The 27,306-nt window shown below is 44.5% G+C and overlaps 1 protein-coding gene across 1 annotated transcript in view; it reads right to left on the bottom strand.

Moving 5' to 3' along the window:
- Window positions 1-25,654, bottom strand: part of DDX6 (DEAD-box helicase 6) — a 36,939-nt gene extending 11,285 nt beyond the window's left edge. Inside the window, exons 1-9 of the mRNA XM_040425285.1 lie at window positions 25,444-25,654; window positions 15,493-15,964; window positions 9,929-9,992; window positions 9,552-9,656; window positions 9,337-9,466; window positions 8,784-8,930; window positions 7,374-7,468; window positions 6,162-6,284; window positions 4,188-4,316 (exon numbers count right to left, since the gene is read on the bottom strand). Coding sequence (XP_040281219.1) covers window positions 4,188-4,316; window positions 6,162-6,284; window positions 7,374-7,468; window positions 8,784-8,930; window positions 9,337-9,466; window positions 9,552-9,656; window positions 9,929-9,992; window positions 15,493-15,689 — 990 coding nt within the window. The 5' untranslated portion in view covers window positions 15,690-15,964; window positions 25,444-25,654. The remainder of the gene's footprint in view (window positions 1-4,187; window positions 4,317-6,161; window positions 6,285-7,373; window positions 7,469-8,783; window positions 8,931-9,336; window positions 9,467-9,551; window positions 9,657-9,928; window positions 9,993-15,492; window positions 15,965-25,443) is intronic.
- Between the last annotated feature and the right edge of the window lie 1,652 nt (window positions 25,655-27,306).

Consider the following 27,306-nt stretch of genomic DNA (forward strand, 5'->3'; position numbering starts at 1 on the left):
TTTAGGATTCCTGTCTACCACCGATTTAAAAAAACTCTAGGATCTTTGGTATTTCAGGGGACTTCAAAGGGTCTGAAGAAGGCTTAAAAAAAACATTCCAAACGTTGTTATATTTTCTTGAGGTAACCACCTTCCTGCTCTTCAGCATAGTGGAGACTACTTTGGCAGATAATCCCCGTCTAGACCAAACTTCCCTTTCAAAATCCACACCGAGACAGAGAATTTCTGGGCTGGGATGGACTCTTTCAATGGAAGGGGCCATGGAGGCTCTGTCAACTTTAGCAGACTGGAGTACCAGGACCTCTTTGGCCACATTGGAGCCATCAGATAACCGAGGTCCCCTCTCTTTCTATTTTCTTCAATACTTGGGGAATAAGGCAAAATAGAGGGAAGGCATACCCCAACTCCTGTGCTAACCCGTCTATTGCTAACAGGCCGTCCAAATGGTTGAGGGAGACGAACCTCTCTAATTTTCTGTTGGCTCTTGAGGCAAAAAGGTCCACTGTGGGAAGACCGTACCTCTGAACCATTTGCAAAAAAAGTATTTGTTCAGACACCATTCTCCTTGTTTTAAGGAGACTCGACTTAGGAAGTCTGCTATGACGTTCTCCTTGCCCTTCATATGCACTGCTAACAAAAAGCTTTCTCTCCTCTGCTATATAAAAGATCTTTTGTCATAGAAGTAAAAGGGAAGGGACTCTCGTTCTCCCTTGACTGTTTATGTAGGCCACTGTTGTAGAAATGTCGGAATAGAAGACAATCTTCCTGTGTTTTACCTCTGGTATAGACAACTTCAGTGCCATCTCTACTGCCTTTAACTCCTTGAAATTGGAGGATGCTTTCCTTGTGTTCAAGTCCCATCTCTCCTGCCAGCACCTGTTCTGGGAGTAGGCCCCCAACCCCAAGGGCTGGCGTCTGTGGTAATTATAGTTGGGTTTACAAATGTCAATGGAACCCCTGCGGATAGATTCTCTGGAATTGTCCACCACAGCAGGGAGAGTCTTGTCTTTGAAGAAAGGTGGAAACTCTGATACAAGGAATAAGGGGAGCACAGTCCCATGATTTTAGGATGTTTGCTTGAAGCTCTCTGGAGTGGATCTGTGCATAAGGTACTGCTGGAATCGCTGAGGTCATCTGCCCAAGCACCGCCATTGCTTCCCTGAAAGTACACTGTTAAGAAAGGAAGACTGACCATACTTGTTCCCTAATTGATTCCTTCCTTGGAAGCGGAAGAAAACTTCTTGCAAATGGGAGTCCAGCTGAATTCCTAAGAAAATGCAAACTTGAGAAGGAATTTGGTAAGATTTTTTCCAATTTATTTTCCATCCTAGATTTTGCAAAGTGGAGCAGAGGAATTTTATATATCTTTCTAGTCTCTTAATTGAGAGACTATAAAAAAAAAAAAAAAAAATTGTCCAAATAGGGCACTAACGCAATTCCAGACAGTCTTACAAAAGCCGCTTCTTCTGCTACTACTTTGGTAAAGACTCTGGGAGCCTGAGAAACCCCGAAGGGCAGCGCTCTGTATTGGAGATGCAGTAACTCTCTCTGGACCCAAACTGTTGTTCTTAAAAACTTTTGGTAGAAAGCATGGATTAGAACATGGTAATATGCATCCTCCAGATTCAAGCTTGCCATCCAGCAATCCTGGAAGAGGAGATTTACAGTTGATTTTATAGTCTCCATACAAAAAATGTTGTAAACCAGAGATTTGTTTAATAGTTTTTTTTTATTATTTAAAATCACTCTGAATGTTCCATTGGGTTTCTTCACCAAGAATAGAGGGGAATAAAACCCTTTGCCCCTCTCTGTTTTGGGAACCGGGCAAACTATCTTTTTGTCTAAGAGGGAGTTAACTTTTAACTCCAAAGCGTTTCTTCTTTCTGGATTTTTGGGACAAGCCGTCTGGGCAAAAAAAATATAATCTGGTGGATGAGAAAGAAAATGGATTCCGCCTGGAATTCTTATCACACTTAAGATCCATTTGTTCTGAGAAATGGCCCTCCAAGCTGGGAGAAACTGAGACAGTCCCCGTCCCCCTCCACCTGAGATCTGGCATCATTGTTGTTTGCCCTTTGTCCTGGGGCTTGAACAAAATCCTAAATCTTTTAGGAAATTTCTCCCCGTCTCTCCTGTCACCCTGCCTACTCCTTTGTCTTTTAAAACTGGCCTGGGAAGCTTTCTGAGGAACCGGGAAACACCTCTTATCTGAGGCCCTCTCTAGGATTTCATCAAGCGAGGAACCAAACAACCTAGAACCCTCACATGGAAGAGAGCAAAGTCTAGACTTAGAACCCTGATCCCCCTTCCGTGATTTAAGCCAGATAGCCCGTCTAGCTGCGTTAGACATGGCAGCTGCTCTGGCAGAAAAACGGATCACATCAGTAGAGGCGTCCGCCAGAAAGTCTGCGGCTTTAGAAAAGGTAGGGAGGGAAGATAGTAATTCCTCCCTAGGTCTTTTGTCCTTAATATGCAACTCCAGCTGATCTAACAATAGCCTTAAGGACCAGGAGACCCAAGAGGCGGCAATGGCCAGCCTAAGACTTGTTGAAGCAGACTCCCAAGCACGTCTAAGATAGACGTCTGCTTTTTTATCTAACCGATCTAAGCAGCCTAAGTCATCAAATGGTAGAGCAGATTTTTGGGCTAATTTAGCTACCAAGGCATCTACCGTGGGGGCTCTGTCCCAGACACCTGCTACCGACTCCTTACAGATATTTTCTTTTTACAAAATTAGGAATGAAAAATTTTCGAGCAGGATTTTTCCATTCTTTTCTGATGAGGGCTTCCATATTTTTACAAACGGGGAAAACTATGCCTTTTAGGGCCGAGACCCTCAAAAACTCAATAGATTTAGGTTGTTTTACATCCTCTAATTGCATGGTGGTTTTAACAGCTTTAAGTAAAGGCTCAGTATCTTCTGGTGGAAAAAGAGCCCTCCCCGCTGAATCATCATCTGAAGAGAAGAAATCATCTGATGTGGCCTGGCCGGATTCTCGATCCTGGTCTTCCCCAGAAAAACCCAAATCAGAGTCCTTATTATAGGTAGACCTTTCTGGAGACCTTGGGCGACTTCGACCAAATGACTTAATAGAAGATTTAACTTCTGACCATACCAAGGCCTTAATATTTCTGGATAAGCTGGATATTTCTCCATAACAAACTTATCTATACATGCTTGACATAGAGGTTTAATATAAGAGGCTGCTAAGGCTACTCTACATCCTCCACATTCTTTGTTTAGTCTTTCCGGATGATTTCTTTGGTGTTTTTGCTACCTATAACAATAAAGCAAAACACCCAAAAATAAGGCAGTCCCGGAGCGCATGCACAGAACACAAGAGAAGCGCGCCCCGCCATCTTAGAAGCAGGACGCCGGGCACCCCGCTGTAATGGACCAGGAGCCGCCTGAACACTGCCACAGCTGCTCCTCAATGAGGCTTGAGGGGAGGCAGGAGGAAGAGCAGGCTCGGGCAGCGGCTCCCACAGGAGACGGACGCCACCAGGGATAGGTCCCTTTACAGTGTAGTAGACCCGGACCTCCCCAGCCTCCAGAGGTGAGAATCAAGCAACAGTAGGAGCCAGAGCTCCTCAGGTACCTCCTATCTGGAGGACAGGAAACCTGAACTGAGGTGTGGTGGGGGTGTGAACCATTTTATCTCTTTAGGTTTCCTGTCCTGGATGGGAGGTCCTAGTCACATGGGTGCAGTCATGGGTGAGGGGGAAAAAAACAAAAAAAAACTGGTAGCCTAAAGGTTAATCCATTGGATATTTGTGTTGGTGCTTTAATAATGCCTGTTGACAGCACATGTGCAAACAGCAATATATAGTGACCAACTCTTAACACCGAAGCTTAACAGAAGTCTGTTTCGCCACATAAAAGCGCTTCCGTACTTTCACTACGGAGTGAAAACTTAAACCCACTTTGAGTAAATCCTTACACAGCAGATCGACCACATGACATTTTAGCTGTGTACTGCAATTATTTCTGCATAACTCACTGTACAAACAGGAAACCAGATAAGCTAGTTTTATAACGGTTACAACGCATAGTTACTTTCAATTACATTCTGAATATGCAAATTCCACACCACAGAGATCTGATCACAAAAGAGCTAAAGCTAATTTACATACATCTTCATACAGGAAAATCGTGACAATTGTTGACACCACACATTCATACTTACTCTTGAAAAAAGTGTATTCAGGCAGTGAACTTTTTGCCTTTCTGTCACATAGGCATAGTATTGCGTTACCCCCTTGAGTGTTAGTTCCTCCATAAGGTTAATTTCATATGGTTTTTGCAAATGAGAGGACTACAATGGGAGAAATGGCAAAGATTAACAGACTGGACGATTGTGAAAATTCAGTAATTTAGGACACCAAGTACCTTAAAGGCTATTTACAACTTCACCTTTTAGATATTCATTTACATGTATTTTGGCCTAAATACCTTTTTGCTATAGGGTTTAATTAAACACTGGCTTCTGCAGCTTCTTTGTTTTACGGTACATAGCAAGCTGCAGAATACTGTTGAGTTGTGAATGACAGGCTCATTCTCCAGCCCCTCTGACCTCTTGATTTGGTCACAAATCAGCTTAGAATTCTTTCAGGAGAGTAAAGGGGCTGAAGAATCAGTTATCAGACCAGATACATCACAGAACAGCCTTCCGCAGCTGCTAAGCACTGCGAGATCTAGAAGCTGCAGAAGCCAAAATGTGTCAACATTCGATGCAACAGAAAGAGCAGGTGGCACAATACGATCACCACTTCCGGAGTATCTGGGGATAATTTTAATAAGTGTAAAAATATTTGTAATTATGGACTAAACTACAAGCGTTAGTTTTCATAGAACAAGTAGTTCATAATTAAAGCTCCAATTCGGAGCCAACTGCTCCCACACAGGTGGAGATTTGCACCATTATATCACTGCCACCTTTATGAGGTGCAGTGTCTTAGATGACCGTATGCTTGAATGGTCTCACCAGTTGTGCTCCGTCCACTTTATACAATAAAGTCAGAAAGATAAATTGAGATACCAGGACCGCCTCAACCAATGGTTAAAGGGGTTCTGCAGTTTGTTTAAACTGATGATCTATCCTCTGGATAGATCAGCATCTGATCGGCGGGGGTCCGACACCCAGGATCGCCAATCAGCTATTTGAGAAGGCAGCAGCACCGCTGCCTTCTCAAACAGCTGATCGGCGGGGGTTCCGGGTGTCAGACCCCAGCCGATCAGATGCTGATCTATCCAGAGGATAGATCATCAGTTTAAACAAACTGCAGAACCCCTTTAAGAAAGGTAATAACTTGTATGAAGGTACGATTTCAATAAGATTTACTGTAATAAGATTTAATTAGTGATCACAGTAAAATAATGCATGTAGCAAGAAAATCTGACAGAAAATAAGATTAAAGGGGTTGTCCGCTTTATTTATATTGATGACCTCAACTGAAATGAATGGAACAGCTTTGGTGTCATTACACTGCTGCGGCGGCAAGCAGGTAAACAATGGAGAAGGCAGCGCTCGTACGGAGCGTGGCCTTCTCTAACAGCTGATCATTGGGGTGCCGGGAGTCAGCCCCCCACCGATCTGATATTGATGACCTATCCTGAGGATAGGACATGAATATAAAGCTGCCAACCACCTTAATGTCATGCTAAAATTTCTTGCTACATGCAATATTTGCAATTATAAAAAAAAAAAAAACATTGAACCCTGGGTCCTTGTAGGTAGCCTACTTGCCGTACCTACTAGTAAAAAAAAATCTATTAGATGTCCGATAATGTCCACAAGATATCCACTATTGATGGACGAATAGAAAGGACACCTCCCACCAAGTATTCTCCATAAAACCAGGATTGCAATTTTTTTTATTTAATATATCTTATTTTATGTCAAATTTTTTTCTACATGCTTTGTTACCTTCACTGTAGTCACTAATCAAATATTATATTACATTTTATTGCAATCATACCTTATACTACCACTAATTGCCTTTACTAACTCTTGGTTGAGCCGTTCCTGGCATTTCATATCTTAAATTGTATTTGAGGTGGACGTTTTGTGGGCCAATGTGAATAATTTACTGAAAAGTCTACGGTTTCAATTAATATGCATTTCAAACAGACAACTGCTGCAAAGAAAAACAAAACCTACCATAAATTTCTGTACACTGAGGGGAAAAGTGGCTGAATAAAGAAGAATCTGCCTGTTTTTAGGTAGCGTACTAATTATATCTTCCATTATCTGCACAAAATCTTGAGAAAGCAGTTTGTCCGCCTATGAAAAAATAAATAAAATAAGTACCGGTAATTTAAGGATTAAAGACAGCAAGAACAAAACAAGCAGTGAACCCGACCTCCACACTACATCAGCGTACAGCACATGCATATGAACCAGGGTACTTGCAGTCTATTCAGTTTATCTCAGTTATACGCTACATTAGGAAAAAACTGAAAAGCCATAGCGTATTTTTCGCCATATAAGATGCACCTCCCCCCCTCCCCCCCAAAGTGGGGGAAAAATGTCAGTGCGTCTTAGGGGATGAATTATGGAGGCACTTGTTGGTACGAGAGGACCAGGGAGCAGTGAATGTAGCGCTCCCTGGTCTTCTCCTGCAGGGCTCTGCACAGTGAAGACGTCTGCACGCTGTGACCTGACAATGTGCGACGTGGGGTCACAGCAAAGCACGCCAGGAAGAGCGCTGCATATCAGGAGTGGTAGCGGGAAAAGGAGGGCGTACGTTGATTTTTTTTTTTTGTCCAATCTGAGGTCTGATTAAATTTCAAGTCTTATTAGCTTGGGGGTCTGACTTGGGGGTCTTAGGAAGAGTCCTGATCGGGGACCTGAGCTAATGCTTGATGGAAAAAAGAAAAAAAAAAAGTCTCAAAGCACGCTGCTGAAGATGAGACTTTTTAGGATTCCCCCACCACACAGAAACCACTGAATATAAAAAGATAATATGGAGGTCCCCCTCACAGCACCCCCCCCCCCCAAAATAAAAACCCACACTGTTGCGCAAGTAGACTAGCTCTGATCACACACAACTTCATATCTTTGCACTTTTTTGTTTGCTTTTTAGATTGAGACCCAGTGCTATTCTAACAAAACCTTCACTAAACATAAACCTATTTTTTCCTCAATGATTTATATCTGTAATGAATCCAGTAGAATAACACCGAGGAGACTGGCAGAGCATACCTATACGCCGCATGAAACCATTTACACAGAATGACAAGCTTGTCACGCCGTATACAACCCAAGTTAAGGGCTGTAAAAACAATAAAAGGACGCATTAAAAGCTGAAAACATTTTGTTTATGGCACAAGATGGAACCATTAACAATGAAAAGGTTATAGAAATAATTACCTCATCCAGAACTATCATCTGAATGTGGTCAACTTTAGCTACACCTTTTTTGATAAGATCCAGAATCCTCCCTGGAGTAGCAATCACCACATGAACTGCGGGGAATAAAAAGAAAATGTTAGACAGTCACAGAAGACAATTTAAATCCCATTTTAAAGTGGATCTACCGGCCTTATACGCTTCCTAAGTAGCGGCATATAACTACGGGTCTCTACTACAAAAACCGCGCTCTGTTCAGCTAAAATGATCACTAAAAAAAATCCGGTGTAATCATAAGGAGCGCACTCCCCCTGTATGCACTTTTATCAAGCTTTTGATCAGGCAGCCAACAGCTTTTTATAAGAAAATTACCTATTTACATTTTTTTCCACATGACTGTCTATATTTACAAAAAAAATTTATAATTTTAAATTCTGCAGTTACCACTAGGGTTAATAACTTCAAAAATGAATTCTACTGTAAAAACAACTTTTACAGAACTGAGGTCTTTTGAAAGTTTTTTTACAGTACAAATTCATTTATGAAGCTATTGCGCAGTCTTTCGAGACTTTGCGAAACAATAACTTTGGCTCATTGGAGCCAATACATTCTTATACTGTACGAAGCTCCTGCTCCGTAAAGTATTCTAACAAAGCTTTTGCGAATAGACTTGGGATGTTGCACCCGAAGTCGATTTGCTCATCCCTAGTTACCACACTGGCCATGGGGACTAAAACATGTCAATTCTTGTTCTGTACAAGTAACTTTTCAGCAGCCATCTCATTGTAACCACAGGCAGGATTACAATGACAGGTATAACATATGTATAGATAATGCAGGTGATATCACAGCTTGTCTGCTCCCTTCTGATCCCTGAACAGATCATGCCTAGAGAACCCTACCACAGCAAATATTGACATATTTTAAGTCTAGTGGCTGCTGGGGAAACTGCAGGATTTAAAAAAATTTTTTTGCTATAGATGACCCAAAAAATAAAAAGTTTTACATAAAAACTCAATTTAAAATAGGTCATTTTCTAAATAAACGTTCACATTAAGAATTAGCATCATTTGCTGCAAGAGCCTTAATTAACCCAAGTCAGATAAAGACCACAAAAAAAAAAAAAAAGTCAAACTTAGTAGTGTCAAAAAACCCTCCTCTAAGCCTCATGCACAAAACAGTATCAGTTTGCATCCTGCACTTTCTGCAGCCTCTGTGAAAGAATTGCCTATTCTTGTCCCCAAAACGGACAAAAATAGGACATTTTATTTGCACAACAGCCTCTAGGATCTACAGACTGAGGGTCACATTTTTTCCCAGCCCCATTGAAATGAAAGTGTCCGCATTCGAACGGCAAAAATAAAAATATGGATCGGATGCATGGGGCCCAAATGACAACTCAGTGGAGCAATTTCAGTTAACAGAAAATACCTGTATCATCCAGCCTCATTATGTCATCTCTTAAATTGGTGCCCCCGGTTGTTGCCATCACTTTGACTCCGCCCATATGCTTGCTGACTTGGATGCAGATCTGACTGACCTGAAGAGCAAGTTCTCGAGTGGGTACAATCACCATTGCTGTAAAGGGAGAGAAAAAATAAATAAAATAAAATTGGAGAAGTATAAAGTTTTTTTTTTTACACGACATTGCTGTCAAATATTTTTGGACTCCCAAAGGGAGAGTTCACACCACTTATTTTTCAGCTGAACAGAAAAAAAAAAAAAAAAAAAAAAAAGCCTATCCATTTGAGCCATTTCCCTCATATGATTTTGTTTTTTAGAAGGAAAAAAAAACCCACACACAGATCTTAGATGGAAATGGCTAATATAGATGCAAATAAGCATAACTGATGCACAGGATCCTTTTTTCTACAGGATCTGTGTTCTACTTTATTTTTCTGTTCTTTTGATGGATCAGGAGGAAAAAAAAAAAAAAAAAGAATAGTGATGTGAACTCGGCCTTACTTGGTAGAGCGATTCTAACCTTGTATGTAGTCTCTCTTTAGATCTATCCGTTCAAGTAAGGGAATGAGGTAGGCGCCACTCTTGCCAGTTCCATTTTTTGCTCTAGCCAAGATATCCCTACCAGACAATGCAATAGGAATGCTTTCCTCCTAGGAAAGAAAAAAGTCACATGGTAAAGACCGTTGTTTTTCTGTCTAAACAGTCTATTTAGTTCTTTGTTTTTCTTCTTCAAACCTGAATTGGGGATGGTTTCTCCCATCCCATTTCGAAAATCCCCATGAGCAGCTCTCGCTTTAAACAGTAATCTTCAAACTCATTGCCTTTTGTGGAGGTGACATCCTGGAGACAATATGAATGTGTTCATCAAGAGAAAATAGAGAAAAGAAAAAAAAGAATTCCCATCAAAATGTAAAAAAGACATTTCACAAGGAAAACATGGAGGCACAAAGGTAATGCATAGTAGAAGAACTGCAGCATGTCACAGGAAAACACCGCGGCCAGTGCACGTGCTGGTCTGTGCTTACAGGCGACTGGCAATGGGAACAAAGCAGCTATTTTGAATAACCTAAATCCATTAATAGGATTGGTCTCAGAAGTAAATGCAGTCTTACCGAAGTCTTTATTCGAAGATCTTTTGGTGGGAGTTTTAACGTCTTCTTCCAGTCATCACCAGGTCTACAAGGTAAAACAATGACATGTTACTGTGTTCGATGACTTTCAACCAGCTCAGGGCTCCACATTACTCTTCTCTGAAACATGACACTTTCCTAACATACCGTATTTTCTGCCTTACAAGACGCACTACCCCCCCCCCCCCCCAACCCAACCCAAATCGGGAGAAAATGTTAGTGCATTTTAAAGGGCTGAATACTAATGAGCGCTTCCATTATGGAGGCACTCATTAGTACAAGAGCACCGGGAAGAGGTGAAGGCAGCACTTCCCAGACTCTGTACTCACCGCTTCCTGCTCCTCGGCCACACGCTGCGCCTGTGCACAGTGCTGTGACCTCACTGTGCGGCGTCCGGTCACAGCACAGGGCATAAGAGCCAGAGCTGGATCCCCAGAGCGGAAGCCGGAGAAGCATTTATTATTTTTGTCTAATCTGAGGTCTGAATAGGTGTCTTACCAACATGCCGGTCTGATCTGAGCTCTGAATAGAGGTCCTAACATTGGGAGTCTGATCTAAGGTCTAATTGGGGGTCTTATTAACATTGGTGGCTGAGCCGAGGTTCTTATTTTTCTTCTCTAAAACCCCAGGTGTGTCCTATGGGCAGTTTCATCTTATAGGGGGAATAATACGGTAATAATCCTTACAATTAAACCAGTCCTTGAAACACATTAGAAAGTGATCAATGGTTGTTTTTCAGAAAGGAAAGCCACCAAATAACCTAACCTAGGGAACTTATTCTGTCTTAAAGGATAAAACTAAGAAAAATTTAACTCAAAATAAAACGTTTGGAGAAAATTTACAGTAAACATTCCAAATTGCCTACATTAACCCTTAGGATACCGGAGGTTTTTTTGTTTTCATTTCTCTTCCTTATTTTCCTAAAGGGTACTTTCACACTAGCGTTTTTCTTTTCCGGCGCTGAGTTCCGTCCTAGGGGCTCAAATCTGGAAAAGAACTGATCAGTTTTATCCTAATGCATTCTGAATGGAGTGTAATCCGTTCAGGATGCATCAGGATGTCTTCAGTTCAGTCTTTTTGACTGATCAGGCTTTTCAGAAAACCATAGCATGTTGTATTTTTACCTCCGGCCAAAAATCCTGAACACTTTGACTGAACGCCGGATCCGGTTTTTTTCCCCATTGACTTGCATTAACGCCGGATCCGGTCTTTTTCCCCATTGACTTGCATTAACGCCGGATCCGGCGCCATGTGTTCAGTCAAACCGGATACGGCTTTTGCATGTTAAACTCGAAAAATGGGAAAAACAATAAAATAAAAGTCCATAAATGGCGGATCCGTTTTTTCCAATGCATTTTTTCATTGTGATCAAAATCCTGATCAGGATTCAAATGTAATCCATTTTCACACGTTTTTCCGGATCCGGCGGGCAGTTCCGGTGTCTGAATTGAACGCCGGATTTAAACAACGCTAGTGTGAAAGTAGCCTAAGCCATAACTGGTCACACAGCTGTATGAGGGCTTATTGTTTGCAGGACAAGTTCTACTTTCTAATGCCACTATTAATTAGGACAAAAAATGTAGCGGGAAGCTGTAAAAAATTCCAAATTGGGTGGAATTAGAAAGAAAAAAAAAAACGCAATTCCTCCACCATTTTACAGGTTTTGTTCAGACTGCGTTTCGTTTGCGTCAAAACTGACCCATGCCCTTCATTCTCTGGGTCAGTACAATTACGATACCCCAATATGTTTAGTTTTTTTTATGTCTAAATAGTGTAAAAATAAATGTAAACTTTGATAAACATTTTTTTACATCACCATATTCGACTTTTGATCACATTTTATTACTTTTTTCGGGTAAGAAGCAATGAAAAAAAAGGCAAATTAGCCTTTACCCTTTTTCCGTTAGGCCATTCACTGTATTGGATATTTTTTTTTATATTTTAATAGTATGGGCATTTTCGGTGGCAATGATACCCATGATATTTATTGTTTAGGTATTTTTTTAAATATACGGAAAAGGGGTGATTCTAACTTACCTATATAAAAAAAATATATATACATTTTTGATTTTGAAGCTCATATGAGCTTATAAATAATGTTTTTTGATTTTTAATTTTGTTCCATCAGGGATCTGGTGGCCAAAATAAGAATTGCAGCATGAACACTATAAGTTTACACATGGCACCAGCGCCTTACATGTACGGCGCTGCTAGCGAACGGGTTAAAGAGGTTGTCTGGGATAAAGACATGGATGACATCCTCAGGATAGATCATCAATATCAGACCAGTGAGGGTCCGACACGCGTTTAGGCAGCCCTGGCAGGAAACTAGATTGAACTTCCTGACTAACCATGGATTTGAACAGGCCAGTGGATTCAGATTTAACAACCGATGCGGTTTAGTCCCAGAAGATGGAAGACATTTTGAAGACAAGCCGCACTTCCTGGCCTTAACCTTAATAGAGGAGGAAGACTCCTTTTTCCCCTGAAACATATAAGGGATAGAAGGGTCACCCACTACAAGGTAACAACCATACATGAAGGGTGCCTGACACAGGCTACTCAGTGGACCCTGGGTAGTGGGAGGCTCCAATCCTGAGCCGGGTGTCGTAGGGGCACTCATCGTGAACAGGTGCCGTCCACCAGAATGCCAAAAAGCACAAACAGGGGTGAAAACCGCCGGGCGCCATCTTAGAGTCTGCATTGCCCCATTATATCCACTGTGCATGCGCCGAGACGAGCACCGGCATGATGTCAAAACGCAAAGTCACGCCCCCACTCCGTCAGACATCAAAAGGCGGCTGGTGGGAAGTGCGTCCTAGCAATCGCTCCAGCTGCCATATTGCCACTCCGCATATAGCCCTCCTGGACCGCCACAGGAGGGAACTTCACTGGGGCCACCAACATCGCTAGGGGCCCGGGCACAGACCATGCAGGAGGAGGGAGAGCCGCACAACCGGTACAGACCTCCTGTCTATACAGAAAAAAGCCTGCTGAGGTACGGACACTGCCAGGAACCCCATAGAACTCCCAGCACCTCTCTGGTCTTCCTTCCCTGGCAGGACAGGAAAAAAACACTGGTGATGAGGGGTAGGGGGTGGGGGTTTTAACCTCTCCGTTTGTTCCTGTCCTATCAGAAGAAGTCAGTCTCAGGATGTACAGTCATGGAGACGACTGGGGAATAAAAAAATCATTCAACAGGTCCCCCCTGGTCAATTTTTGGCATCTTCCAGTCTGCGGCCTTCTTACTTCTGGATAGGGTCGTGTGCAGCTGCAGCCAATGACTGGCCTCAGCACTGATGCGTCCCTAAGCAGCAAGTCACTGCAGGGACATGTGCCACATGGGGACACATCAGGGCAGAGGCCGCAGCAGCACAAGACCCCATCCAGTAGTAACAAGGCCACAGCCAAAATACAGCAGAAGGGAGCAGGTGAATAATTTTTTCTCATTATCTACCTTAGGCCGAATGCACACGGCCGTGTTCCGCGGCCGTGAGCGGTCCGTGGTATGCCGGCGTGGATTCCTGCTGACCGCAGGAGCGCACGGCGTCATTTGTTGCTATGACGCTGTGCACTTCATGCCACCGCTGCACTACAGTAATACACTCGTATAGATCATATGAGTGTATTACTGTAGTGCAGCGGCGGCATGAAGCGCACAGCGTCATAGCAACCAATGACTCTGTGCGCTCCTGCTGTCAGCAGGAATCCAGGCCGGCATACCACGGACCGCTCACGGCCATGTGCATTCGGCCTTAAAGTGGTTTTCCTGCTTGCAGTAGCACCGCAGCCTTCTCTCTGCTTTTCCTAGGTCAAGTGACGACACATGGCTAGGCGCAGATCAGCCATGAAGTGAATGGGGGTGAGCGCCATACTAAGCACAGCCACTTTACAATGTATGGCGCTGTGCTTGGTAAGCTGTAAGAAGGTTGCGGCGCTCACAGGAGCACCGGTGCCTTCTCAAACAGCTGGCTGGCGGGGGTGCCGGGTGTTGGACCCCCAAACGATCAAATACTGATGACCTATCCAGTATTTAAAGGGGTTGTCCCAGTTATTTTTTTGTTCTGTTTCTAACTAGGCATATGTTACAGCTTTCCAATTAACTCACTTTATCGCCAGTGGCTGGTTTCTCAGATTTCACTGAGGGTCACATGACCTGTGATGTCAGCTTCTCTCCCTGCTCTGATAATGATAGTGCACAAGCCTGAGAGATTGGTCACTGTGCTGGCCACGCCCCCCTGCACTGCGGCTGCTGCTTATTGCTCTCTCCCAGGATTCTTAACCCCTTCACAGACTCAGGGCTGAAGTGTTTACTCTGTAGCTGCAGGCAGTGAGAAGACAAATGCTGGGCACAAGAGCTGAAGTAGAAGTTCTGCAGAGCATTGCAGGTAGGGGGAAGATCCTGTGTGTATCAGCAGTGTTATTATACAGCTGGGACTTATAGTCCTACACATACAACATGCTGCTGAGTCTCCCAGCAGGCAGACATGTCACTCAGGGCAGCACTTGTATTCACTCCCTTAGCAGTGCAGGGGGAGGGGCACAGATAGTTGTTTTTGCAAGTAAACAAAGGGCCAGAAGAGAACCAGGGAAATGAGGAAAGATTTTTTTGCCTAAAACTTGCTTAGCTATATATCGCTGACCATCCGATTTACAGTGCTATATATTTTTTTTTCCATTAACTCAGACAACCCTCTTTAAATCCTGGAAAACCCCTTGTGCGCCACCATACAACAAAATAAAATCACACGAGCACTGGATTTTATTTTATACAGATTTACGTGCATATATTTGCTGCATCTCTGCAACTGATCCAGGATTTTTTTAGGCTTTTTACATGCAGATTTTGTTATGGATTTGACGAAAATTTTCACCCCATTCATTGCAACGGGTGACATCCGTAAATGAAAACGGAGAGAAACTTCACACGTCGTGAATTTCAAAATCTGCACCACGGGTCACTTTACATGAAGAAAATTTCTGCAATCTGCAGATGAGATTTTATCTGTTCTCATTTACTTAGGCAAGTTTCACATTTGCGGTAAACCACAACAGCCTGCTGGATCCGTGAATACCAGGGGCGCAAAGGAGATATTGTCCCGCCTCATTCGCTATAATGGGGGCTCAGCAGAGATCTGGCCGCAACCCAGCAAATAGGCTGAGGAGCAGCCGGATAAATACCACTACACGCAGCAGTTTTCGTCCAGCCGCTTATCGGGATATTTGCTGAGTAGCAGCCGAATCTCTGCCGGTCCCCATTATAGTGGATGGGGCCGGACAGTATCTCGCCAGCCATGGTATTCACGTATCCGGCAGGCTGTTCCCCGTTTACCACAAATGTGAAACAGGCCTTCACAACTAAACAAATCCACATAATACACATCCTGTGTGCATAAGGCCTTACAATGGATCGAACAGATTCACAAAACGCCATCATACCCGAGCTAGTCGTCATACCTGGCCATGGGTGATCAATTTTATGATGCCTTGGACAATAAAAACCTGGCACATGCACAAAAAAAATAGCCTGCTAAGCGTATACTCACTTAATAGCGCTGCTCATGCTCTGTGCTTGCTGCTGACTTCCGTTATTGATTGTGCTGGCGTTTTTCAGCTGGCTTATTTGCTGTGTCTGCATTCCCCCACTTCCAGGCCCTTGGTTTGGTTTCACTGGGCCTCTCAATTGCCCATTCTGACTGGACAGACCCATTAAAACAGGGTTCTCTGTTCTTGTGGTGCTCATTTTGTTTTCTATTAAATTGTCCCTTTGAAAGTTTCTTCAACTTCAAAGTTTTGAGAGTCAGTACAGAGACTGTAATAACAGTTTATAGGACTCTTCAAAATGAAGAGATAAAGTCTCGCTCAATAAATGAGTCCTTGTTATTGCAACGCAAACAAGTGCTTGTTCTTGCTAAAGTCTTTGAAGTCACTTGTTCCGATGCACCAAATCAACTTTATATATATATAAAAAAAAAAAGCCCCCGGATGTAGATTTGACTTTAGATCTGTCAAAGCAACCTATAAGAAAGGGAAACAAATGTTAGTGCAGGAATTCAACGGATCCTTTGTATTCACTTACTCCAAAACCTACTGGGATGGTAGTTTTTAGTACACGATGGGGGAGGGGCATTTTTTGCAGACTGCATGCGGACCTGTTCATTTCTAGGATGTCATCTGTGTACTGTCCGCATCAATGCGGTCATGTCTGTCCCGCCAAAAATAAAAATCCATTTTGCAGACAAGAGGCGGCCTTTTTACAACAGGGTGGGACGGAAAACAGCGGGATGCACGCAGTCGGTATCCACGTTTTGCAGATCCAGTTTGCGGAGCACAAAACAGATACTGTCGTGTGCACGAGGCCCAAGAAAGATTACAGTTTTCCATTCCCAACTGCGCTGAATGCCTGAAAAATCTTTGTTCGATAGAAAGTTTTATTTTAAAGACATCTGTCAAAAAGAAAGAAACTCATCTGCTCAGAAGTGGCCACCAATCAGAATAGTGAAAAACAGCGCTTACATGGCTCCGTAGCACACCTACACATGAATGTAACGGTACCTTTGTTATTTTCTTTAGACTTGCAGAAGCAGGAAAAACAATGCTTAATTCATATGTAAATGAGCACTCGCAAGTGCCCAGGGGCGGAGTTCTGTGTGTAGGCGCCCAGGCTTCTCTGCCTTCTTTCTGCGTTACTCCTCCCCAGCCTCTTCCTTTGCGTCATCCCCAAGTCTGGCCGGGATCTCGCACCGGCACACTGCTTCGCCAGGCCATGCACACTGTGATGCCCATTGTGGGCACAGCATCGATTCAACTAGTGCTCATGCGCCAGCCTGGCGAAGCAGTGCGCAGGCGCGAGATCTCAGCCAGACCTAGATACAAAATGACAGCTAAAGTCCAAGTAACAGAGGAGAAATCAGTGTTAGAAATCAAGTCGGGAATAAGCGAGTAAAACCAGTTTTTGCTTTCAGCGGCATTCACTGCATCCCGATTTCTATCAGTGATATCTTCCCCTGTGCTACACATTTTGCTGTCATTCTGGTATTGTCTGAAAGCTTGGAATGTCAGCTTTCAAACAAGACCAGCTGCATGTTGCAGCTCAGGAGGTAGCAGCATCTAAATCAGCCTTTCCCCCTCTAATTAGCTACTTTTCCCACTGCCTGGAGCAGTCTACAGGCAGCAAGGCATAGAGCTGAGCAGACAGATGTATAGGTTTATGAGAAGAGACTCAGTATATCCTATATTTTATTCATTAAAAGGGTTATCCTGGAAAAGATAATGATGACCTATCAGGATAGGTCATCATTAACACATCAGCAGGGGTCCGAGTGTCGGCAGCCCGGCCAATCAGCTGTTTCAGGAAACCGTGACACTCACCGAGCACAGCGCTCTACATTGTATAGAGGCTGTGCTTGGTATTGCAGCTCAGACCCATTAACTTGAATGGGGAGCTGCAATTACGGTGACATTACATGGCCTAGGAAGAGACCGTGGCGGGGTGCCAGTCCCCTACAGATCTGATATTGATGACCTATTCCTATGTAAAAAAAAAAAAAAAAAAAAAAAAAAAAAAAGCCCCCTCAAAAGGCTATTCACATGGCTACAATATGCCATCACTATAATTAATGGGCGTTTTGCCTCTGGCGCATGCACCTATTCTGAGAATTAAAGAGACAGCACTTTGTCCGCCTGCTGAGGATGGAGCACTAAACCAGTGCCACGTGCTATAGAGTTCAGACACCCACAGATAATGTAATCACATATAGTCATATGCAATCACTTTATGAGACGGGGAAACTGCCTTTAGAAGAGGGTGCATGCTTTATATTTAAAATGTCCCTAAAGCCCAGGTAACAAAAAAATAAAAAATAAATAAATACTACAATTTCCTGCCATTTCCAGCGCTGGCGCTCTGGTCCTCATCTCCAGTCACAATATGTATAAGTAGTATTGGGATGCATTGTAAAGGGGATCAGACCCCCAAAAGTTGAAGTCCCAGAGTGGGGAAAAAAAAAACATTGTTTTCAATAATTTTTTTTGTTTCAAGTAATAAAAAAAGTGTGCTAAAAAAACTACATTTTTTTTGTCACTTTACATCACTAAAAGTGCAACACCGAGAGATCAAAAAGGCGTATGCCCCCCAAAATAGTACCAATCTAACCATCACCTCATCCCGCAAAAACTGAGCCCCTACTGAAGACAATCGCTCAAAAAACTATGGCTCTCAGACTAAGGAGACACTGAGGATAGGTCACCAATATACTAGAACTGCACAACTTTTCTAACAGCAATATATACACTAAGGGGAATTTTATTCATGAACCCAGCCGTTAAAGGGATAGAATTTTGTGTAATCTAACAGACGGGCAATATTTCACCTATATAACAGATTGTGGTCACGAATGAGGGGTTTCCGAGTCCCTCCATGATGGTCCACCACTGCCCCGTCTACGTCAGCCCCAAAGAAGTGAATGGACTGACGAGGAGACTCCAGGACCCTCAATCTCAGAATAGTGGGGGGTCTGAGCGGTCGGCTCTCCCATGATCTGTTATCCATCATCTATCCAGTGGAGGATCTAGTCAATAAAAGCACAGGCTAGGTAATGGCTGCTGCGACAACACACAGACCTATAATTTTGTGACTACCTCACAGGGCAATGGCAAGGCATTAGAAACCTAATTAAAGAAGCACTCCAACAAAAATTGTTGTCCTCTGACCTGTTAGAAAAGGTACACGATGTAACCAGTAGGGAAGATAATCTTAGCAGTGACTATTTGTGCATTATAACCTCCCTGCTGATGCTCAACTGTGTCATGTGACCAACACTCTGACTCTCCAAATAACACAGCATCTTGTGTGTGGACAGGAAGCCAGTTTGTATTCCTGTGAGCCTCAATGTCAGTCTCATAGGAATGAATAGAAAAGTAACTGACTTCCTGTCCTGGGTCAGTTGGAGATCAGAGTGACGGTCACATGACACAGCTGAGGATCAGAAGGGAGGGAGTCACCGGTAGGAAGATGACCTTCACTACAGTTTACATGCACCTTTCTAACAAACATTTTTGCGGGAGTGCTACTTTAAAAAACAAAAAAGTACATTAGAAAATGCCACACACAAGCAGAGATCCTGTTGTGTCTCACCAAAGGGGAACCTCAACTTCCACAAACTCCCCAACAGTCTTCTAGCTTCACCATAAACCAGTAATCCGGCAGATATTTCTCAATAACCATCTCCTATATATAAGAGCGCCGATTTACTAGGCTAATCAGGCCAGAATTCATGAGCCTTCCGTGGGCACCACATATTATGTATTTCTTGGGCTAGACAAGGGGAGGCTTAGCAGAAAAGAGCGCGACTCGATGGCCAGCATGAATCAGTATACATGATCCCGCACCTTCCAAGACAACTACCTTCTCAGTCAATATAGCTGTATGAGGGCTGCTTTGTTGTAGGGAGAGTTGTATTTTTTAATGATACCATTTAAAAGGGTTTCCTGAGTTTTTTTTTTTTTACTGATGACCTGTCCTCTGGATGGGTCATGAGTATCTGATCGGTGGGGGGCCGACACCCAGGACCCTTGCTGATCATCTGTTTTGAGAAGGCATTGGCGCTCCTGTGAGTACAGCGCCGTACATTGTATAGGGGCTGTGCTTGGTATTGCATCCAATTGAATGGGGCTTAGTTGCTCCTAGACCACGTGAACGATAAATGTGATGTTACTGGCCTAGGAAAAGCAGAGAGAAGGCCGAGCACCAGCGCCTTCTCAAACAGCTGGTCGGCGGGGGTCCCGGGTGTAAGACCCCAATCAGATACTGATGACCTATCCTGAGGACAGGTCATCAGTAAAAAAAAAAAATTATAAAATAAAAATATATATATATATATATATATATATATATATATATATATATATATATATATATAAATGAAAACCTCCCTTTAAATACCATATAACTTATTGGGAAACAATTGTTTGCACGATTGAATCAGGGGGGGAAAAAAAAAGTCATTGTTCTTTGAGTTTTGTTTTTCTAGAGTTTGCCGTGCAGCATAAATGTCAGCGAGTCAACACAATTACAGCAATACCAAACTTAGTTTTTTTAAACCAGTAAAACCTGACCAAAAACTGCTTCATGCTGCAATATTCTGACACCCGGAGGTTATTTTTCCATTGATGAGCCACGTGGCCGGCTCGGTTGCAGGATGAGCTATCAAGGTTACAATTTTTTATCTAGCGGATGTCAGTGCGGGATAAATAATGCCATCAATGACCTCAGTGTCCAAAAAAGTCTTATTGCGCAAATTATTTATCTGCTAAATGGCAGTGGTGGTGGGGAGAGGTTAAACTATAAAAACAAAAATTTTTAAAATGACAGATGCTTACATTTTTTCAGTCCAAATAATGCTCTGACCACACGGCACAGTCGTGTCCCGCTTGTGACTAGTGTTGAGCGAACTTCTGTTTTAAGTTCGGCGCCTAAAGTTCGGCTTCCGGTTAGCGGAGAATCCAGATATGGATTCCGAATTCCGTTGTGGTCCGTGGTAGCGGAATCAATAATCGGCCATTATTGATTCCGCTACCACGGACCACAACAGAATTCGGAATCCATATCGGGATTCTCCGCTAACCGGAAGCCGAACTTAAAACAGAAGTTCACTCAACACTACTTGTGACGTCCATACAGGCCGCGGCTGGCTTTTGCACCGTTTAGTCAGTCTGCATTGCTAATGGCCCCGTGGTATTGAAGGTGCCGACTACACACTGCGGTCTCATTAGGCAGCCCGTACCCGCAACACGACCACACGGTGCAGTCACACCTTTACTGCGCATGGTGCAGATTTAAAAACAAAAAATCCGCTTTTTTTGGTGTGGACTTGATGCGGTGTACATGAGATTAGTCTAGTCTCATACACTTTGTTGGTTCTGTATCACTCTGTGGTTTTTCCACGCAAAATCTACGTGAAAAACGGCGTATTCCGCAACGTGTGCAGGTAGCTTTAGGGACTTTAAAATGCGATCATCTGAATAGTGCAGGGTCCTGTGCTCCTCTGTCTTACACCTATTCGGAGGACGGTTATAACAGGCCTTCACCAGGCCCCTCACTGCCATGACAAACTGTCCGCACAGCACAATGACACTGCATGGGTGATGGGGGCACGGGATTGAGCCCCCTCCCTGTCTAGCTTCTTCAGTTAACCCGACCATTACAGGCATATGTCAGCTGTATAACATTGCCAGCACCCACGCCACTCCCTTCACACCGCCATCTGTTCATTGGGCAGTCTACTGCCGCCAGTCACAAGAACATTTGGATAGAGTGGTGGTTATGCATGTCTGGTGCATTAGGGTACGTTCACACTTGTGTTTGAGTCCGGCAGGCAGTTCCATTGTTTGATCAGGAAAACTGTATGCAAACGCATGTCATCCTGATCAGTCTGACAAATGCATTGCAATACCAGATCCGTTTTTCCAGTGTCATCCGGAAAAACGGATCTGGTATTTATTATTTTTCACATTTTTTAAAGGTCTGTGCATGCGCAGACCTGGAAACCGGATCAGTTTTACCGACACACTTGATACCAGATCCGGCATACTTGCTCAAACGGATTGCTCTCCATTTAGAATGCATTGGGATTAAACCGATCAGTACTTTTCCGGTATTGACCTCCTGTGACGGAACTCAATACCGGAAAAGAATAACGCTAATGTGAAAGTGCCCTTATACTAACTGAAGACGTTATACTGCATGGGGCACTGGGGCAGCCACAAGGAGACACTATACTGTATGGGGATAAAAAAACAACTCCCCTTCTACCTGGCAGTGACGCTCTCCGCTGCGATTGCACAGCGCTACAGCCAGGGGAGAAGGAGACGCCCATGGAGAAAGACAGTCTCCTCCTCGTTGCTCCGATGCTAAAATTAACATACCAGGCGGGAGAATACAATGGGGACCACAGCAGGCAAAGAGAACAGCGCCCAGGAAAAATATTAAGTGCAGTTAGATCCCTGCACTAAGCGCTACGTATCCTGATACTTCGTTTATAATGCCTGGACCCATGAAAGGTCCTCTTTAAAGGGAACCTGTCATCGGGATTTTGTGTATAGAGCTGAGGACATGGGTTGCTAGATGGCCGCTAGCACATCCACAATACCCAGTCCCCATAGCTTTGTGTGCTTTATTGTGTAAAAAAAAAAAAACGATTTAATAGATATGCAAATTAACCTGAGATGAGTGCTGTATGTGAGATGAGTCAGGGACAGGTCTCATCTCAGGTTCATTTGCATATGTATCAAATCGTGTTTTTTACACAATAAAAGCACACAGAGCTATGGGGACTGGGTATTGCGGATGTGCTAGTGGCCATCTAGCAACCCATGACCTCAGCTCTATACACAAAATCCCGGTGACAGGTTCCCTTTAAACAAGCTGTGTGTCAGTTCTAGGGATCGGCCGATATTCAGGATTTTGTACATTATCGGTATCGGCATCTAACCTTGCCGATATACCAATAATGCGTATAAAGCTAATTCTAGTAAGCACTTCAATTATGGAAGCGTGCACTAGTATGCATCGGGTGCCGGGAGCGGAAAAGAAGCGCAGCAAACGCTTTCAATACTCACTCTCCCTGGTCTTCTTTGATGGGGCCCACGCTGCACTGTCCTGACCCCATACAGCGTCAGGACGTAGTGCGCACACTATGACCTGACACTGCACGCTGTCAGTGCAGCGCGGGCCGGAGAACACAGGGGAGCGAGACGCCGGACCAGGAGATGAAGAGGAGCCGCTGCGCAGGAGAGGTGAAGCATTTTTTATTTTATTCATCTGAGGTCCGATGGGGGTTAATAAAGGGCTGATCTGAGGTCCGATGGGGGTTAATAAAGGGCTGATCTGAGGTCCGATGGGGGTTAATAAAGGGCTGATCTGAGGTCCGATGGGGGTTAATAAAGGGCTGATCTGAGGTCCGATGGGGGTTAATAAAGGGCTGATCTGAGGTCCGATGGGGGTTAATAAAGGGCTGATCTGAGGTCCGATGGGGGTTAATAAAGGGCTGATCTGAGGTCCGATGGGGGTTAATAAAGGGCTGATCTGAGGTCCGATGGGGGTTAATAAAGGGCTGATCTGAGGTCCGATGGGGGTTAATAAAAGGGCTGATCTGAGGTCCGATGGGGGTTAATAAAGGGCTGATCTGAGGTCCGATGGGGGTTAATAAAGGGCTGATCTGAGGTCCGATGGGGGTTAATAAAGGGCTGATCTGAGGTCCGATGGGGGTTAATAAAGGGCTGATCTGAGGTCCGATGGGGGTTAATAAAGGGCTGATCTGAGGTCCGATGGGGGTTAATAAAGGGCTGATCTGAGGTCCGATGGGGGTTAATAAAGGGCTGATCTGAGGTCCGATGGGGGTTAATAAAGGGCTGATCTGAGGTCCGATGGGGGTTAATAAAGGGCTGATCTGAGGTCCGATGGGGGTTAATAAAGGGCTGATCTGAGGTCCGATGGGGGTTAATAAAGGGCTGATCTGAGGTCCGATGGGGGTTAATAAAAGGGCTGATCTGAGGTCCGATGGGGGTTAATAAAGGGCTGATCTGAGGTCCGATGGGGGTTAATAAAGGGCTGATCTGAGGTCCGATGGGGGTTAATAAAGGGCTGATCTGAGGTCCGATGGGGGTTAATAAAGGGCTGATCTGAGGTCCGATGGGGGTTAATAAAGGGCTGATCTGAGGTCCGATGGGGGTTAATAAAGGGCTGATCTGAGGTCCGATGGGGGTTAATAAAGGGCTGATCTGAGGTCCGATGGGGGTTAATAAAGGGCTGATCTGAGGTCCGATGGGGGTTAATAAAAAGGGCTGATCTGAGGTCCGATAGGGGTTAATAAATTCAGAGGGGGGATGGTGTGGAAAATGGCATTTGGCACTAGTATATTATAAATGTACATTATAAATTGACTGCCAACTAAGGGCTTTAATAATTTACATTTATAATATACTAATGCCAAATGCAAATTTCCACCACCTCAGTGACTACCAACTAATACATATATTATGAGATATAAAATATCGGTATAAATTATTGGCCATCGGCCTGAAAGTTCACAGATTATCGGCTCTAAAAAAAAATTTTTAAAAATATATCGGTCGATCCCTAGTCAGTTCACACATTTTGTTCAATAAACGCAGGTCAAAATCTGGCAAAAATTAGAAAAGAAAAAAAAAGTTAAACCAGATGAAGCTCTGTATTCAGACAGAGGTCGTGCTTCTGTTTTACCACCAACTTCAGCAGTTTTAGGCCTCATGCACACGACCACGTGCTGGCCGTGACTGTACTGCGGTCCACAATATACGGGCACCGCCAACGTGCGCACCGTAGCGCACATCGACTTGAATGGGTCCGCAATTCGGTGCGGAACAGCGGCACGGATCGGAAGCCCACTGAAGCACTACGGGCTCTGTGTCCGTGCCTCTGGACCGCAAAAAAAAGAAGGGCACGCGCTACTTTTTCACTGTGCCAACTGATGCGGACCGCGGACTCCATTCAAGTGAATGGATCCGCTTCCACAGATAGCGTGCAGACGTTCGGGGCCCCTACATGGTCGTGTGCATAAGGTCCTACAGGACTTTTCCCGATAAACACTTACCCCCTATCACAGGCCAGGAGATGGGCGTCCACTGCCAGTGCTCCGTGACCCCCTACGGGCCGCTCCGTTCGACTGTACGGAACTGCTGGAGATAGGCGAGCGCTTGTCCTCAGCGGTGGCAGTGCGCCACCGCCGAGGACAAGCGCTCGCCTATCTCCAGCAGTTCCGTACAGTCGAACGGAGCGGCTCTCCACTCCTAACAAACGGGACCCCCCTCTGATGAGACTCTTATCCCCCCGTATCCTGTGTACATGGGATAAGGGCTTGTCACCCCTTTAATGAGCGTCACATCCGTTACGCTCCGCGCAGTGAGCCAGTATCCTGTTCAGTAAGACGCCGGACTCCATTACAGCCAATGTGACTTGTGCTGGGCTTGACAGTTCTATCGCTCCCATATAACGTAGGGGGAAACCGCACTGGTGTGAACACAGCCTCAGGGGCTGCGATTTGTGGTGACACAACCAGAGGGGTCCCTGTGGGGTCACGGGGCCCAGGGTAAACATGCAGCCCTCTCTATAGACTGGTCGCAGGAAGCAACTACAACCCCTATCGTGTCCTGCTAGGCCGCCGCTGTCAGGCCACGCTGAGGGTTACATTTCAGACCAGCAGGAGATATATATACAGACAGACACAGCCCACACATCTATAAGACCCCCCATAAACCGACCATCGCCAAACAGCACTCCCACACAACCAACTGCGCCAGCCGCCGTGCAGACGGACTACGCCGCCATCATCCTCCTCCTCCTCCTCCTGGGGGCCCCACCGGCTCCCCACAGCCAGTCCTCCCTCCCGCTAGGCCCCACTCCACCACCCCGCCCGCTCCCCCGATTCCATCCCCTTCCCCACAGGCCTCACACAACGCACCCCGCGGCCCGAACTCTTCCGATTCCTCAACAGCCGCGATGTCCTCTTCTTCAGACGGTGGCTCGCCGTTGATGGATTACTTCTCACTATTGGTAAGGTTTTTTTTCCCTAGTTTTTCTTCCCTTTCTTTTATTTATTTATTTTTTTGTTTCTTCTCCGTGCGTTTTTCTAAGTCGAAGCTCCAAAATGGCTTCCTTCCTCCTTTAAACCCTCCCCGCGCCGCGCGTCTGGATCCTTCCGCCTTGAAGTAGGTTTCGTTGGCTTAGCGGCACGTCACCAGTACGTGTTACTGCGCGGACTATTTTTTTCCCCTTCAGTTAGGAACACTTCCGGAATAAACCAAACGAAGGTTGTGTGGGGGTGGGGGTGTTGTTTGTTTTCTGTTCATGGCGTGCGGCTGGTAGAGGTTTTTAATTTTAGGATAATATAATATGGAGGTTTTGTCAGGCACTTTTATCACGCAGGCAGCTTGTTTCTTTCATGTACCTATTAGACTGTATTAGGGGGTGAGGCTAAATGGCGGCTCCTTAATATGGTGTAATGCGACCAGTAGGGGGAGTTATGAAGCTGGCCAATAGGAACAGCATATGTGGACCATAGCAACCAATCATAGTGCAGCTTTCATTTTGTATTCTGCTCTTAAAAATGAAATCCGCGCAGTGATTGGTTGCTGGGGGCTACAAAGGCCTTTTTTTTTTTTCTTTTTTTTTCTTTTTCTTTTAGATGGTCTTTCATGACCATAGGTGGGCAGGGTTCTCATGGTGCTGCCATGCTGCTGTATGAGGGTATAAGTGTCTGACTCCTGGGGCCCAAGTTACCAGAACAGGGGCCCCCCCGCCGATTCCCTGACGTCACGACGAGTATCAATGGCCTGGGCGGGGCTAAGCATCAGTTTAAAAAAAAAACCTGCAGGACCCCTTTAAGCCTCATTTACACGTCAGTGATTTACGGATGCGTGCTGTACGTGTTCTCTACGGACAGCATGCGTTCCCATTCATTTTAATGTGTGTATTCGCACATCCATGTTTTAGCCTGTTCTGTGGGTCCGTAGTTTTGGCATGCAACGGAAGCATGCTCTATTTTGTCCGGATCCATCACACCCATTATAGCCTATGGATCCGTGAAAAACACAGACGCAACATGGGTGCCATCCATGTTTCACAGACCATTAGGAGGAGATGCTATGGAAACACATTTTCAGCTATCCAGTGTCAGTTAAACACAGAGAGCAAAAAAACAGACGCACGGATGAATCACTGACCATCTTATCCCAGATTACATCACGTACATGGACGTGTGAATGAGGCTTCACGTGACTGGCATCGCAATCTGAAGATGGGGCCATCACAGTATATTAGGAAATGAGCAATCGCAGGACAGCGAAATATATATGAGAAAAACTGGACAACCCCTTGAAATCCTTCAGCAGGCTGCAGCTTATAAACACCTGACATCATTGAGCAGTAAATTCAAAAAGGGTAAATGTGATGGCACGGTCCACGTAGCGGTGACCACGTTGGGGATCATTTGCTAACATACCTACGCCAGTTTATAATAAAAAAAAAAGTTACAAGACCCCTGTTTAAGACTTTTTAAAAGCCTGTGCGACAATATTTTGCTGCGCAGGTATTTTTACACCATCCTTGCCACTTTGGGGGGGGGGGGGGGGCTGAGACCAAATTAACTAAAACACTGGTCTCTGTAGATGACCCCCCATAGTCTCTCATTTCTAGTCATCCACGCAGCTGATGTGTTCTAGTGATGAGCGGGAGGTGCCATATTCGATTTCGCGATATTTCGCGAATATTCGAATGAATATTCATATTATTTTAGTCGAAATCGAATATTCGTAATTATTTTATT

The sequence above is a fragment of the Bufo bufo genome, chromosome 1, assembly GCF_905171765.1.
Source record: "Bufo bufo chromosome 1, aBufBuf1.1, whole genome shotgun sequence".
In the NCBI taxonomy this organism is placed as follows: domain Eukaryota; kingdom Metazoa; phylum Chordata; class Amphibia; order Anura; family Bufonidae; genus Bufo; species Bufo bufo.